This window comes from Tupaia chinensis, unplaced genomic scaffold, assembly GCF_000334495.1.
Source record: "Tupaia chinensis unplaced genomic scaffold, TupChi_1.0 Scaffold000628_1, whole genome shotgun sequence".
In the NCBI taxonomy this organism is placed as follows: domain Eukaryota; kingdom Metazoa; phylum Chordata; class Mammalia; order Scandentia; family Tupaiidae; genus Tupaia; species Tupaia belangeri.
In genome coordinates, this window is record NW_006160148.1 from 2,076,633 (window position 1) to 2,093,529 (window position 16,897).

Sequence of the window (16,897 nt, forward strand, 5' to 3'; positions counted from 1 at the left end):
TAAAAAAAAAAAAAAAAAAAAAAGTCTCACCATGTCTCAGTCCTCCTGCCTCAGCCTCCCAATTATCACAGGCTCACACATGCACCACACCAGCTCTTTTTAGATAGGGTCTGCCTGTGTTGCCCAGGCTAGCCTTAAGCTTGTGATCCTCATGCCTCAGCCTCCTGAGCCACTGGGACCATGGGACCACAGGCATGTGCTATCATGCCTGGCCATCCAGGTTGGGCTGGTAATCAAACCTGGACCTCCCAGGCTGTGTAACACAGCATCTTAGCAGCACATGCCACTGCAGCTGGGCCTGCCCTAAACTTTTAAAAGCAGTTCCACCTCACTACTCACAAGTTTGCCCCCTGAGGGTTTGTTTAAGCCTCTTAGGTGCCATGCCTGCAACATGAGAAGCTGCCACCTGATGGATCATGCCTTGGGTAAGACTCAGGTGAAATGAGACTTGTGTTCAGATCAGACCTAGGGCAATGACAGAGTATACACTATTAAAATGTTGCTTTTCAAAACTAAAATTGGATATGTTTTAATTACTATCAGAATCAACTTTGTAAACATTTACTTGGATTTATAATTTTACGAAAGGGATTCTCTCCCATCGTATAGAAAAAGAGTAATAAATATAGTTACATCTGGACTGTTAAATAGCTCAGGTTTTTTGGGGAGAGATATTTAAACACAGAGTATATGACTTTAAAATGCTTGTAACATTAAAACTAACATTAAACCATTCTATCTCTCATTATAGTCCTTTGCCCCATATACCTCAAAAAGGTGTCAGGAATCATGGTTTTAAGCTTAGATTGAGGGGGCGAGATTACAGCCAGAGATTAACACACATCTGTAAGAAGCAAGGTCCTAGTCACACATCTGAAAGGTCAAAGAGGTGGCTCTGCCCAGGCTGAATACAGACTCCTTAGAGGAGGGATAGATACCTGCCCTGCCTGCTCAGGGAATTTACTAGTTACTTTCTTCCCAAGAGAAAGGCCTGATGCAATCATACTGTCTCAACAAGTGGCACTGCTCACATTATTTACACAAAATGCTCAGTAATGATAATAGCTTCATCTCATATCTCCTTCCTGCCTATACAAACTCACCCCCACCCCTGCAACTATAAGATATTTTCCTATGTCTCTGACATTTTAAGGTACTTTCAGAACCAAACCCTCATTAAAACATTTAGGACTGATGCCTAATAACTGGATTACCTTCAGAGTCCTGGGTAAAGAGCGAGTCAGGCTGCAGATTTAACTGAGTCAGCCCATCCTGGCACTGAGCCCACTGGCTATTAAGAAACCGCCCTAAGCCCGGTTTCCAGTCATTGGTCACATCTTGGAAGGGAGCTCTAGTGTTGTGGGCAATGACCCGCTGGCCCTGAGAATCCTCAGTGAAAAGCTGACTCCAGGAGTCCTTATCATTCTTTTCACTGTCCCAGGGAAACCCAGAAATAGAACAAGGGCTTTGTCTCACTAATTCTGTTTTCTCTCCATTCCACGAGTCCCTGTAAGTTTGAAAGAGCGCAGGAGCCTGCCTATTTTCTTTGGTGGATGCCTTCCTTTCCAATTTAGACTTGTCCAAGAGCCGTTTATCCCCAGGAGGTTTGCTGCCTCTCTCCATGCCCTGATAATTCTTCTGAGATCCAAAAAGCCATTCCTTTTTCTTTGAAGAATCCTTCTCTCTCTTCTTTTGGTCCAGCAAACAAGAACTTTCCAAGTCCTGAGTAAAGGAAGAAGCCAGTGGTGGTTTACCCTCTCCAGCATGGATTAGGGTGTCAGGCTGAAGAAAAGACTGCACAGTCAAAAATGGAGTTCCCATTCTGTGGTGTGGGGACTGAGAAGAAAGTCCAGCTTCCTTGACGTCTGAAGGGGTTGAAGTGGCTAAAGGAGGGGGCATATAACCATCCCCCAAGCCTTGGATCAGATGGCCTGGTTGGGTTGTGTTTGTCTTGGACTCTTTGTCAGTGTGACTTTCTACAGGAGGGGAAACACTCCTCTGGTTACCGCCATTTGTCTTTCCTAGTAAAAGAGTAATGAAGAATGATTATTCTGTGGGAAAATTGCCCTGATCAAGATTTAGTTGTTTCTTTTTTTCCCCCCCTGAAATTAACATAGGCTACTATATTACTACCTAGTTCAGGGTTCTTAGACTTTTTTAGTACTCTTTTTTTTCCCTCTAAATGATAGGGAGTATGTATGCATGCTTGAGAGAGAGAGAGAAATACTCTTGATAAGGTCTCCTCATGCTGTGACTGGGCACAAGGCTTCCAGATGTGCAGTAGGAGTTGGGCCCTTTTTAACACTCTTCCTATAACTTTGTAGCTGATCTTCCTGTTTTCAATATTGATATTCTCTCCTAAATGATCTTTCTAAATCCCAGCTCTTACACTCCAATACTCAAATATATGGATGCTTCCCTACTTAATGAAGTTAAACATGGCATGTAATCAGACCACAGCCTACTTTTCCAGCAGAATTGTTCATTTGTAGGGTGGTTTAACATAAGGAACATTGATTTTTTTTTTAATTTAATGTGGTTTCTACCAATATTATTTGATATTATCCTTAAAAGAAAAACACCCAACACACACTACTTTCTAAAGTCTCAAAGACCACATTAACCATCCAACTCCAAAAAACTTTCTGGTGACAGTGTGAAGGTAGGCTCCTCAAAACCCTTTCATGGGGAAGGAAGGGAAGACAAAATTAGGATGCTAAGTTAGCCAGAAGGAAGGACAATATTCAAACAATTACTAGTATCCAACCTTTCCATTTTATCAGGCATCCCACTCTCCCCAAATTAAATATATCAAGTTCTAATTACAAACAAAGCAGAATGACTGATTGCTTTGTGAGATTCTCAACTTTGTCTAAGAATTCAATATAGAGTACAAATACACTATAAATTATAAATGAGAACTTTCTGGGGGGGAATCTACCTTTGTTACATAAAGCAGAAAGTGTTTAATTTTGGGAGGAGGGAGAATGCTTTTTGAAGGTTTATACAAAGTAATTCTAAGAATCACATTAAGCATCAAAGTAATCCCAGGACCAGCCCCACTTTAAAGAGCTGGATCTCACATGGTCAACTGTGATTTGAGTCCTGGCTCCAGTAGCTTGAAAAACATGCAGGACACATGTGTATGTGCCCAGACTCCTGACAACATGGAGAAATAGAAAAGAAAGGACTGTGGCAAGACCATGCACCACTAGCAGGTGCTTTTTCCCTCTCTATCTTTGGTGAGTGCACCAGCCCTCTACCAATTAAAAAAAAAATAGTTAAAGCACTCCTCCCAACACCATCTACCTGGCAAGAACCCTGCTCTGTAAGCCCCAGTCTACTCTGAGGCTGCTGCCCCCCAAAAAAGGGACATCCAAACAAAGAGCTGCACAAGGAGGATGAGTAAAAGTCAATTTTATGCCATTTTTTCTAAGAAAAAAATCTTTGAGCCTTTGACTAATTTGAGACACTTCATACAGAAAAATGAATAATCTGTTAACCTTATAGAAAGCACTCATTGTGCCCAATCTGAGACATATCTCACTAGTGGCAGGTAACTTCCCTGTGTACCCCAAACTCAGAAGTAAAACTTTCCTCCCTGCTCTATCTGCAAACACAAATTTCAGTATCAGACTGAATGGTGCCCAGACAGTGGTGCAATGCTTTGTAACTCTTCCATATGGGAGGATTCCCCATTCAAATCTGCCGACCTCCCTGAATACACAGAATACATCATTTGTCAATGATCTGGGATTGGATGATGGCTGGGGATGGATAACAGCATCTGGACCCTGTTGGGAGTGCTCTTTCTCTCTCTCAAGGAAGGAAGAAATAAACAACAAAAACAGTAATTCCTACAATGCTAAACTAAAAAAAAAAAAAAAAAAAAAAACCAGGAAAATGTCTATAAAAGCATATATATGTGGAGCCTTCAAAAAGTTCGCAGGGGACCAGCAAATGGCACGATAGTTGGGATAACAGCATCTGGACCCTGTTGGGAGTGCTCTTTCTCTCTCTCAAGGAAGGAAGAAATAAACAACAAAAACAGTAATTCCTACAATGCTAAACTAAAAAAAAAAAAAAAAAAAAAAACCAGGAAAATGTCTATAAAAGCATATATATGTGGAGCCTTCAAAAAGTTCGCAGGGGACCAGCAAATGGCATGATAGTTGAGGCACTAGACCCCCACATGGCCAACCACAGTGCGTGTCCAAAATCCAGACAAGAGAATGGAGAAGGGATTGTGGCGTGGCTGTTCCCGTGTGTGTGGGGCGGGTGATTTCTCACCTTTACTCTCTCCGTCTCTGTCTCTCCAGTGAGCGCATGTACCCAAATAGCACAAATCTCTCCAAAAATATGTAAAATTAAAAAGTTCACAGAAAATGCATATTATGAAAAACTATATATGGCTTTCAAACTATTTGCACAAAATAACATGTACTTTTTTTTTTTTTTAAAGGTTTTTGCCATAAGGCACGTGCACTTGCAGGAGAGAGACAGAGAGAGAGTGGGGAAGTGAGAAATCATCCCCCCCCCCCCAAGGGACTGGCGATACTGTAATCCATTCTCCTCCTGGGATTTTGGGCATGCAGGCACACATGCCTGGCACAGTTTTCAAGCTGCCGGATCTGGGACTCAAACCACAGTTGGTCATGTGGAAATCCAGTGCCTTAACCACATCACCTCCTGGCCCAGTAACTTGTACTTTAATTCCATTTTTCCATGAACTTTTTGAAGTCTCTGGGTATCCAGCTTTTCAAAAGTGATAATTTCTTGAGTTTTATAACTTCTAATAGGATAGTTAAGTTTAACACATTTTACTGGTTTCACCACTTTGCATAAATGTTCCAGTATGATAAAATGAACACACTCCACTTTGTTCCCCAATAATGAAGTATTCCCAGGTGGGTCACCATACCTGGCTGTGAGGTGAAGAAGGAAGCAATGCTAGTTTGCCGAATGCCTGCAGGTGGAGTTCTTCGTTGACCAAAGAAAACATTAACCTCTCTCTCTCTAGGCAAGAGTGTTAGCATTTTGGTGCCTGGTTTGATTAAATGTGTCTGAGAAAGAGGAGAAAAACAACAGTAGAATCTATTGATACTACAAGAGCTGCCAGACAGGAGATTCAATAAATACCAACACCCTCTTAGAAACACATTGGACCCCTTGGATATCATTCATATCATATTCCCCAGGTAGTTTGTGCTGAACATCATCTTCTGCCACTTCCTACTACCCCAGCAGTGTTTTTCTCAGGAATCACATGTTCCAACCATAGTCCAGTCTTTCTGTTTCCCCATAGATGTGAGTCAGGCTGACTAAATAAACAGGATTTGTGAAAGAAATGTCAAAGAGGGTGCACTCTCACTCTTCATAATGGATCGTTGGAAAAGTCATGACATATTTTGTTTTTCTATGCAAATATGTGTCATAACTTTTCTGATGACCTAATAGCTGAAGAAAATTAATGACTCCACATAAGCATTAGTAGGCGTATCCCCCCTCCACCCCATTTTTAAATTACCGGATGGTATGTGTGTGTGCTTACTAGAGACAGAGACAAGGGGGGAGGGGAAGCACCCCACCCCCATGGGACATAGTCACAAAACAATCTTTTCTCCATCCTGTTGGGATTTGGGGCATATGTGCACATGTGACTGGTATGTTTTCCAAGCCACCAGGGTTAGGACTCAAAACTACAGTGGGGGGGACCAGCAGATGGTATAATGATTACGTTGCTCAACTCTCATGTAGCTGACCATGGTTCAAGTCCCAGACCTGGTAGCTTAAAACTCAACGCCAGGCGCATGTGTGTACATGCCTAAAATCCTGAGAGAAGAATGGAGGAGAAGGGATTTGGTGTGGCTGTCCCTCTTGAGGGGGTAATTTCTTGCTTTTTGTCTCTCTGTCTCTGTATCTCTGGTGAGCACATGCACCCTATAGCAAAAAAACAAAAACAAACAAAAAAAAAACCTCTCTTAAAAATAAACAAACAAATCACAGTGGGTCATGTGGGACCCACCTCCCTTACTACTAGGACATAGTGCTTGCCTATTTGATGCATTTTCAATAGTTTTAAAATTTTAGTCATGGTGGTGAAGACCATGGCTCTAGAGCCACACAGCTTGGTTTCAAATCAATCCCAATTCAGCCACTGGCCACTTAGTTGTGTGACTGCAAGCTACTTAATCTTTCTGTCTGTCTCTCCTATGTGAAATGCAGAGTAACAGTACCTATACCACAAAGATGTTATGAAGACTGAGTTAATTCTCACAAAAGGCTTATACTGTTCCTGTCATTCCATAACAGCTGGCTGTTAAGAGGAACAATGAAAGCACCAGTCTCGCCACACTTTCATCTCAGTCACTTTTTACTTTAGAGTGTGCAACTGAAAGATGCACAGGAGAAGTTGGAAGAGTTTTGTCAGCTAACTATAAATATAATCCCATTCTTATTTGGTGTAATTTGTTTTTATTTCCATTTGCTTAATGAGATGCCTGAGAAATAGGGAGAATAGGATTATATTCAATTCAGTTTAGCTGTGACTGCCAAAGATATAGGATTTGCCAATATTCACGTAGCAAGTTGGAAAAAAAGTCTGAAACTTGAATCCAAATTATATTTAATTGCCAGAGGGCACAAGCTCTCACCAGAAAAAAGAGGGAGGGAGAAAGCACCCCCAATGGGGTATGGTCACATCACAATCCTTTCTCCCTTTCTCCATCCTGTCAGTATATTATGTGCACACACACATACACACACACATCGCTTTTTCCCCCCCAAGTCATCAGGGCCAGGATTCAGTCACATTCGGACATGTGGGATCTGACTTCTTTAACCATTTAGGCCACTGTACCAGCCCCAAACCCAAATTAATTCTAGCTCAAAGTTCATTTCATTTTTCCATTTCAAAACAACATTGTACTTTTACACAGTTAAAAGAAATACTGGGTGTAAAGTGAATACTGAGCCAACCAGTAGCAGGGTGGTTGCAGCAGCTGGATACCATATGGCTGAGTGCACAGTTCAAGTCCTGGACCCAGCAGCTTGAAAAACACAAGGCATGGAGCCAGTAGGGGGTGTGGTGGTTAAGGCACTGGACTCCACATGACTGACTACAGTTTGAGTCCCAGATCTGGTGGTTGAAAACCACCCTGGGCCCACATGTGTGTGTGGGTGTATGTGTCCAAAATCCCAAGAGGAGAATGGAAGAGACTGTGGCGTGGCCATTTCTCCTGGGAGGTGCTTTCTCATCACTCCCCCACGCTGTATCTCTCCAGCAATTGCATGTCCCCTATAGCAACCTAAAAAGAGAAAAATATTTTGGTTTTGTTTTTTTGAGAGATTTTTGCTATAGGGCATGTGCACTTGCTGGAGTGACAGAGAAAGACAGAAAGCAAGAAATCACCCTCTAGGGGCAATAGCCACACTGCAATCCCTTCTCCTCCATTCTCCTCTCAGGATTTTGGGCATGCACGCACACACAGTCAGTCACTGGTTCCAGGATTCAAACCGTGGTCAACCACGTGGGAGTAAGGTGCTAGACTCTCACATGGTTAACCACAGTTGAAGTCCCAGATCCAGCAGCTTGAAAATCACACTGGATACATGTGTATGCATGCCCAAAATCTCAAGAGGATGGAAAAGGGAGGTGTGGTCATCCCCACTGGGAGATAATTTCTCACATTCTCTGTCTCTGTCTTCTCTGGCGAGTTCATAAGCCCTATGGCAAAACCTAAAAAAAAAGGAGGGTGGGGCAGATAGAGACATAGGAATAAAACATGACACTCTGCAAGGCTAACTCACATGGAAAAGTTCTCGGTTCATATCCACAGACCTCCCTAAGTACATCAAGCACACATGTGCCCATGATCTAGGGGTGGCTGAAACTGGAGGTAGATCATGGAGTCAATACCCTGTTGGGGTCCAGTCTTGCTGACACAATCAGTAGTGTACTGAAATGTAGCTCTGGAAGTCACACAGTTGGCTATATGAACCTGAAACACACCAGGTATGTGCACACGTGCCCAAGATCCTGATGAACTAGAGGGCTGAGGGGAAGGGGAATGCAGTCTGAGGAGACCCTGTTGAGATTGCCTCTCTGTGTCTGTCTCTTTTTAGTCTGCATGCATGTACTATCATTAATAAATAATTTTAAAGAAGACCATGTTTGGGGTCTCCCTCTCCTCACTCATGGAAAAAACTATTTTTTTAAAAAAATTATATTTTAGGGACCAGCAGTTAGCGTAATGGCTAAGTCGCTGAACTCCCACGTAGTTGACCTCGGTTCGCGTCCAAGACCTGGTGGCTTAAAACTCACGCCGGGCGCGTGTGCGTGCATGCCCAGGATCCCGAGAGGAAAATGGAGGAGAAGGGATTGCAGCGTGGTCGTCCCCCCGGGGGGTGATTTGTCACTTTCTGTCTCTCTGTTTCTCTCTGTCTGGCGAGCGCATGTGCCCTATAGCAAAAACCTCTCCAAAAAAAATTATTTTTTAAAGAATTATTTTATTGGGACCAGCAGTTAGCTTAATGGCTATGTCACTGAACTCCCATGCAGCCGACTGCAGTTCGAATCCCAGACCCGGTGGATTAAACTCACGCTGGGCGTGTGTGCATGTGTGCCCAAGGTCCAGAGAGGAGAATGAAGGAGAAGGGACTGCGGTGTGGCCATCTCCCCTGGGGGGTGATTTCTCGCTTTCTATCTCTCTGTCTCTGTCTTTCTGGCAAGTGCACGCGCCCTATAGCAAAAACCTCTCCAAAAAAAAATTATTATTTTATTTAACTTTATTTATTATTATTTTAACATTTCCAGAGAAAGAGAGAAAAGCAAGCCTCCAGGTCCAGGACTCAAACCACGGTTGCCCATGTGGGAGTCCAGTGCCCTTAACCACCACACCACCTGCTGGCCCCCCAAAACTTATTATTTTACTTGTTCTTGTTCTTTTTTTTAGGTTTTTGCCATAGGCTGTGTGTGCTCACTGGAGAGAAAGAGAGAAAGAGAGGAAAAGTGAGAAATCACCAGGTGGGATGGAGACACTGCAATCTCTTTTCCTCCAGTCTCCTCTTGGGATTTTGGGCATGCAAGCACACATGCACACAGTGTGATTTTTAAGCTGCCAGGTCCAGGACTCAAACTACATCCATCCATGTGAGAGCACCTTAACCACTATACCACCTGCTGGTCTTCCCTAAAAAATAATAATTAAAAATTTTTTTTGGAGAGTTTTTTTGCTATAGGGCGCATGCACTCACCAGAAAGCCAGACAGAAAGTGAGAAATCACTCCCCGGGGGGAGTGGCCACACCGCAATTCCTTCTCCTCTTGGGATCTTGGGCACACACGCACACGAGACCGGCATGAGTTTAAGCTACCGGGTCCGCAACTCGAACCGTGGTCGACTACATGGGAGTTCAGTGACATAGCCACTACACCAACTGCTGGTCCCATGATTTAATTTTTTTTTTTTTTGAGAGGTTTTTTCGCTATAGGGTGCGTGCGCTCGCCAGACAGACAGAGAGAGACATAGAGACAGAAAGCGAGAAATCACCCCCCATGGGGGATGGTCACGCCACAATCCCCTCTCTTCCATTCGCCTCTTGGGATCTTGGGCACGCACGCACACGAGACCGGCATGAGTTTAAGCCCCCGGGTCCGCAACTCGAACCGTGGTCGACTACGTGGGAATCCAGCAACGTAGCCATTACGCTAACTGCTGGTTCCCGATTTAATTTTTTTTAAAGAAGAAAATAAAAGAGTTAAGCTCTTAGGAAATAACTACCTCCCAAAACAAATGTCAATATTATATAAAGACAACAAAATGAAGATATTTAACAATATAGCACTTACGATGTCTAGAATGCAATAAAAAATTATTAGATATCTGAAGAAGCAGGAAAGTTATCTATACTTGGTATAAGGGAAATAAGTTAATAGAAACAGACCCAGAAATGCCATCAAGCAAATTAATAATCCATTTAATTACTATAAATATGCAGAAATATTTAAAGGAAAATACAAACATAACGAGAAAGGCCCAGTCTCAGCGGTGCAGGTGGCAGCAGGCTAAGAACAGTGATGGAAGCTGTATCATTGACAATGAGTTCAGATCCCCAGTCAACCTGGAACATGCCAGGCACCCAAGATCCTGACAAGCTGGAAGGCTAGGGAAAAGGGATCATGATATGAGAATCGCCTGTTGAGGGTACTCATCTTTCTATCCCGTTCCCTTTCTATCTACCATGAATAACCTTTTACCAAAAAAAAAAAAAAAAAAAAAAAAAGAGAGAGAGAGAGAGAGAGAGAGAAACAGAAGATAGAAAAATTCACTAGATGGACTTAACAATAGTTTGGAAGAAAATGACAATAAACCTTAGATAGAGCAAGGCAAACTATACAAAATGGAAGGGGGGATGGGAAAGAATAAAGTTTCAATCATCTAAGATGGGGCCATTAGGTAGTATGGAAGTAAAGGTTGCTGGATCCTACATGGCCAAATGCACAGTTTGAGAGTCCTAGACCTGGCAGCTTGAAAATCACACAGGGCATATGTGCGCACATGTCCAAAAATCCTGAGAAGAAAATGGAAAAAAAGGGATTGTGTGTGGCCACCCCTCCCCCCAGGGGTTGATTTCTCTCTCCCTTTCTCTGTCTCTCTGTACTGAGTATATATACACTATAGCAAACTAAAAAAAAAAAATCACTAGGAATAAAGTATACATAGAATTACAGTTTCAAAAAATAAGGTGGAGGCCCAGCCTCTGAGGTGCAGCTGATAGCATACTGGGCAGCAGAGTTGGAAGCCACATGCTGACCAAAGTTCAAATCCCTGTTCTGGTTGGCCTGACAAAATGCCAACTGTGTTGAAGACAGAGATGGTAGCATGCCAAGACCCTGCACCAAGTGTTTTGACAGGTCCAAGTGAACAGATCTCTCTCTCTCTTCTCTTCCTTCTTCTCACTCTCTCTCTCTCTCCTCTCTTGTGCCCATGCAAGATAATTTCATGAATTAAAAAAAAGAAGTAAAAGGAACAAAAATAAATTAGAAAAAAAATAGTGAAAAGTTTTCCCAAGTTTGATGGAAATTATAAATAGATTGTCTTTTAAAGATCTCCTGGAGATAGATGGAACTTGAGCTGTGAAATAATTGCTTTCCTTGACTAAAATGAAGAGTTTCGGTTGAGACTTCTCCCTCCAGATTAATTTCTAATGGGAAAGGCAAAAACCCAGGCCCATCCTGAGATGGATACCGAGCTTGAGCTAAGAAACATTGATTTCCTTGACTAAAAAGATTTTCTGCTGAGACTTCTCCCTCCAGATTCATTTCTAGTGGGTAGGGCTACCTCTGTCACCTTCTCTCCATTTCTGTCTCTCCTTCTCTCCATTTCTGTCTCTCCCTGTGTCTTTTCATTTTTTTTTTTAAGGTAAAGTATTCTCTGGGCTCTCAAGCCCCTTCTTTATTATCCTAATTTATGCCTTTCCCTAGTCCATATAGGAAAGGCACAAACCCAGGCCCATCCTGAGATGAATACTGAACTTGAGCTCTGATATATTGCTTTCGTGGCGGTGCATTTTTCATTTTTTGCATTTTAAAATTAAAATCTAGGGACCAGCAGATAGCATAATGGCTACATCGTTGGACTCCCATGTAGTCAACCGTGGTTCGAGTCCTGGACCCAGTAGCTTAAACTCACACCGGGTGCATGTGTGTGTGTGTGCCCAAGATCTCGAGAGAAGAATGGAGGAGAAGGGATCGCAGCGTGGCCATCGCCCCCGGGGGGAGATTTCTCACTTTCCGTCTCTCTCTGTCTTTCTGGTGAGCACATACGCCCTATAGCAAAAATACTTCTCTAAAAAAAAAAAAAAAAAATTAACATCTAAAGATTTTTTTGTTATCTTTTTTCTTTCTTCTTTTTTTATTTTTTTCCTCTTCTATAATTATTTTCCTTTTTTCCTTTATCTTTATTCACTGGCTGCCCAGCCTCCATCCACCGAGTATTTAGACAAGTCCAAGTGAATAGGCTCTAAACATCTAAATACGATTAGGGTCAGAATATTCCTCTATTCCCACTGAATCTGATGCACAAAGAGTGAAAATGGAATGGAAGAGAGATTGCAGATCACCTCCTCCTGCATGCCTCTGAACGCTGAAATTAAACTTCAAGAATTAGAAAGAAACACACCATCTATTAGATGACTAGAAACCACTGCAGAGTCACAAGAAATATGGGTCACAACTAAATATGTCTCCTCCAAGGGAAAAGAATAACTCCTCTTCATCTTTAGACAGTACAATGAAACTCATGGAAATGTCAGATAAAGAATTTAGAATATTTAAAGTGACAAAGCTAACAGAGATGGAAGACTCAAACCATAGGAGGCTATGTGGGATCCAGCTTGTTATGCACAGACCTTAGCTGCTGGCCTATAAATGATTTATTTGTTTGTTTTAGAGATTTTTGGTATGGGGGAGGCATGTGGGCTCACTAGAGAGCCAGAGAGAGAGACAGGAAATGTAAAATCACCCCCCCCCCAAGGAGGATGGCCAAACAGCAATCCTTCCTTCTCCATTTTCTTGTCAGGATTTTGGACACACATGCCCAACATAAGTTTCAAGCCTCCGGGTCAGGGACTCAAATCGCAGTCAAATAAGTGGGACTCCAGTGACGTAACCATTAGGCCATCTGCAGGTCCCATAAATTAATTTTTTAAAAGACACTTATTCCTGGGACCAGCAGTTGGCGTAATAGCTATGTCGCTGAACTCCCATGTAGTCAACTGCGGTTCGAGTCCTGGACCTGGTGGCTTAAACACATTGCCAGGCGCATGTGCATGCGTGCTCAAGATCCCAAGAGGAGAATGGAGGAGAAGGGATTGCAGCATGGCCATTCCCCCCTGGGCGGGTGATTTCTCACTTTCAGTCTCTCTTTCTGGCGAGCACACGTGCCCTGTAGCAAAAAAAAAAAAAAAAAAAAAAAAAAAAAAAAAAAAAAAAAAAAAAAAACAGACTTATTCCTGGGACCAGCTCATGCATAATGGCTAAGTCACTGGACTCCCTCATAGTCAATTGTGCTTGGAGTCCTAGACCCAGAAACTTGAAACTCATGTTTGGCATGTATATGACCAAAGTCAAGAGAGGAAAATGGAGGAGAGGAGACTGCAATGTTGTCAATCCCCTGGAGGTGATTTCTTCCTTTCTGTCCCTTTCTGTCTGTATCGCTCCCGGGAGCACACACACCCTAAGACAAAACAATACAAACCTCTACAAAGAAAAGAAAGAAAGAAAGAACGAATGAACGAACACACTACACATGTGCATGCCCAAAGTCCTCAAAGGAGAAACAGAGAAAGGACTGTGGTATGAACATCCTCAATGGGGAGGAGGGTACTTTTTCATTCTTTCTCTATTTTTGTCTCTCTCTCCAGGGAGCAAAGGCGCCCTGCTCCCCGCCCCCCCCAAAAAAAGGGGGAAAAAATATTAACAAATGAAAAGGGCCAGCAGGTGGTGTGGTGGTTAAGGTGCTGGACTCTCACATGGCAGGCTGGAGTTTGAGTCTCAGACATGGTGGCTTGAAAATCATGCCAGGCATGTATGCATGTGTGCCCAAAATCCCAAGAAGAGGAAAAGGGACTGTGGCATGGGCATCTCCCTGGGGAGTGATTTCTCACTTTCCCTCTGTAAAATTAAACTATTTTGGTGGGACCAGCAGTTGGTGTAATGGCTATGTCACTGGACCCCATGCAGTGGACCATGGTTCAAGCCCCAAACCCGGTGGCTTAAACTCACATCATGCACATGTGTTTGCGTGCCCACCATCCCGAGAGGAGAATAGCACACGCCCTATGACAAAAACATAAGGAAAGACATACCAAAGAACTTTTTCATTTTTTTCTCTCTCTCTGCATGTGTATACACATTATAACAAAAGATCATGTGGGCACAGTAAGAAGGCAGCCTTCTGCAAACCAGAGAAAGCCCTCTCTCACCAGAACTGGACCACGCTGGAACCCAGATCTCAGATGTGTAACCTTTGGAACTGTAAGACAATAAATTCTGTTGTTCAAGCCACCCACTCTATGGTATTTTATTGTGGCAGCCTAAGCAGACTAAAACTATTGCATATTACAAATATTGTTCCATATAATGAAATACCTCAAATTCCTTTTAAAAGAATGAAGCAGCTCTTTATGAATGCATGTGAAATATTCCTAGGATGCAAAAAGTGAAAAAGCAAGTTGCAGAACAATGTATAATATGCTACTATTGGACCAGCAGATGGTGTAATGGTTACGTCGCTGGACTCTCAGTCAACTGCAGTTTGAGTCCCAGACCAAGAGGCTTAAAACTCATGCCGGGTGTGTGTGTGTGTGTGTGTGTGTGTGTGTGTGTGCCAAAAATCCCAAGTGGAAAATGGAGTAGAAGGGATTGTGGCCATCCTCTTGGGGGCTGATTTCTCACTTTCTGTCTTTCTCTTTGGAGAGCACATGCTCCCTATAGCAAAAATCTCTCTCTCAAAAAAAAAAAAAAAAAAAAGCGCTAGTATTTATAGGAAGGAAATGAGATGCATTTGTTTGTACATACATAGACTATCCCGGGAAGGATATAAAGAAATTTAAGGCAGGCCTTCAGAAGAAGACTCCTCTGTGGCTCCTGAGAACTAGTGATTTCAGGGAAAAAAGAGAAATGAAGATTTTTTACTGATAATTCAGCCTCTAGCCCACAAACCCGAATGGTAGGAAGCCCCTCTAGCCTTCTGTCTCTGTCTTCTTGTTTTTTTTTTTTTTTTTGTAATTTTTCTTTTTAAAATTTTTTAAAAGTGGGAATCAGAAGTTAGCGTAATGGCTATGTCGCTGGACTCCCACATAGTCGACGGTGGGTCGCGTACTGGACCCGGTGGCTTAAAACTCACGCCGGGCGCGTGTGCGTGCATGCCCAAGATCCCGAGAGGAGAATAGAGGAGAAGGGATTGTGGCGTGACCATCCCCTCTGGGGGGTGATTTCTCGCTTTCTGTCTCTATGTCTCTCTCTGTCTGTCTGGCGAGCAAACGCGCCCTATAGCGAAAAACCTCTCAAAAAAAAAATTTTTTTTTAAAGTAAAGTATTCTGAGCTTCCAGCCCCTCCTTTATTTGCTAGTAATCCTGTTTCCCCCACCCATCCAGGAGAAGCAAGGGGCAGGCCTTCAAAAAAAGACTCCTCCATGGCTCCTGAGAACTTGTGATTTTGCGTGGCGCTTGTCACAATTTTTTTTTGCTTTAAAAATAAATAAATACATTTTTTGGTTGTTTTTTAATTTGTCCTTCTTTTTCTGTTTCTTTGTGGGTTTTTTTGTTTGTTTTTCTTTTTTTTCCTCTCTCTTTCTGTTTCCTTTTCTTTTTCTTTTATCTCATCACTCTGCTCCTCAACCTCCATTCTCTGTGTTTCTAGACGGATCTAAGGGAACCTAGCCAAACACCCAATACTATTAGGGTTAACATATTCCTCCATATCCACTGAATCTGCTGCACAAAGGGATATAAATGAAACAGCAAAGAGATTCCAGATCACCTGCTTCTGCGCACTCTTGAACGCTCAGATTGAACTTCAAGAATCAGGAAGAAACACACTATCCATCTGATGACTAGAAATCACCACAGGGTCACAAGAAATATGGAAAAGCAAGAAAATACCTCTCCTCCAAGGGAAAAGAATAATTCCTCTTCATCCACAGACAGTTCAATGGAAATCATGGAAATGTCTGATAAAGAACTTAGGATATTCATAATGATGAAGCTAATAGAGATGGAAGAGAAGAGAGACCACGAACTGCAGAAGAAAGGAGCTGACAAGTTCCAGGAGGTGAAGAAATTCTTGTAAGGTCTAAAAGAGGAATCACACAATTTGCAAGAGTCAAATGGACCTGTTAGAGATGAAGGCTATAATACAGGAAGTCAAAACCTCCCTTGAAAGTGTTAAAAGCAGACTAGATCATACAGAAAATAGAATCTCAGATGTAGAAGAGAAAATTGTTGGCCTAGAAAAATGCACCATGAAGACTGAGAAAATTGCCCAAAAAATGAGAATAATATATAAGGTATATATTACTAGATACCATCAAACACCCAGATAATTGGTACCCCAGAAGGCAAAGAGACTCATAAGGACATTGATAATCTATTCCATGAAATCCTGCAAGAAAATTTTCTTTTTTTTAAAGAATTATTTTATTTAACTTTATTCATTTATTTTAATTAGACCAGAGAGGGACAGGGAGAGAGAGAGAGAAAGTGAGAAAGCAAGCCACCAGGTCTGGGGCTCGAACCTCAGTCGCACATGTGGGAGTCCAGCGACTTTAACCACTACACCACATGCTGGCCCCCTGCAAGAAAACTTTCTAAACCTATAGAGACACTCAAAAATCCAGTCCTAAGAAATACAAAGGACCCCAAAAAGAATCAACTCAAGAACATCTTCTCCAAGACACATTATAGCAAGATTGACCAAAACCACAGACAGAAACAAGATACTAAGGTTAAGAGACCAGCAGTTAGCGTAATGGCTATGTCGCTGGACTCCCATGTAGTCGATCACAGTTCGAATCCCGGACCCAGTGGTTTAAACTCACGCCAGGCACGTGTGTGTGCGTGCCCAAGATCCTGAGAGGAGAATGGAGGAGAAGGGATTGCAGCGTGGCCATGCCCCCCGGGGGGTGATTTCTCACTTTCTGTCTCTGTCTCTCTGTCTTTCTGGCAAGCACACGAGCCCTACAGCGAAAACCTCTCCAAAAAAGAAAAAAAAAAAAAGGATTAAGAGAAAAACGGCAAGTTACCTACCAAGGATATCCCATCGGGCTAACAGCAGACCTCTCATAGGAAACAATGCAAGTGAGGAAAGAATGGGAAAATATATTCAAAGTGTTAA

At 42.5% G+C, this 16,897-nt stretch overlaps 1 protein-coding gene across 1 annotated transcript in view; it reads right to left on the minus strand.

Annotated features, from left to right (window-relative positions):
* Positions 1-161: 161 nt before the first annotated feature.
* Positions 162-16,897, minus strand: part of AUNIP (aurora kinase A and ninein interacting protein) — a 20,521-nt gene continuing 3,785 nt past the window's right edge. Inside the window, exons 3-4 of the mRNA XM_006159474.3 lie at positions 4,922-5,063; positions 162-2,021 (exon numbers count right to left, since the gene is read on the minus strand). Of these exons, the coding sequence (XP_006159536.1) occupies positions 1,186-2,021; positions 4,922-5,063 (978 nt within the window). The 3' untranslated portion in view covers positions 162-1,185. The remainder of the gene's footprint in view (positions 2,022-4,921; positions 5,064-16,897) is intronic.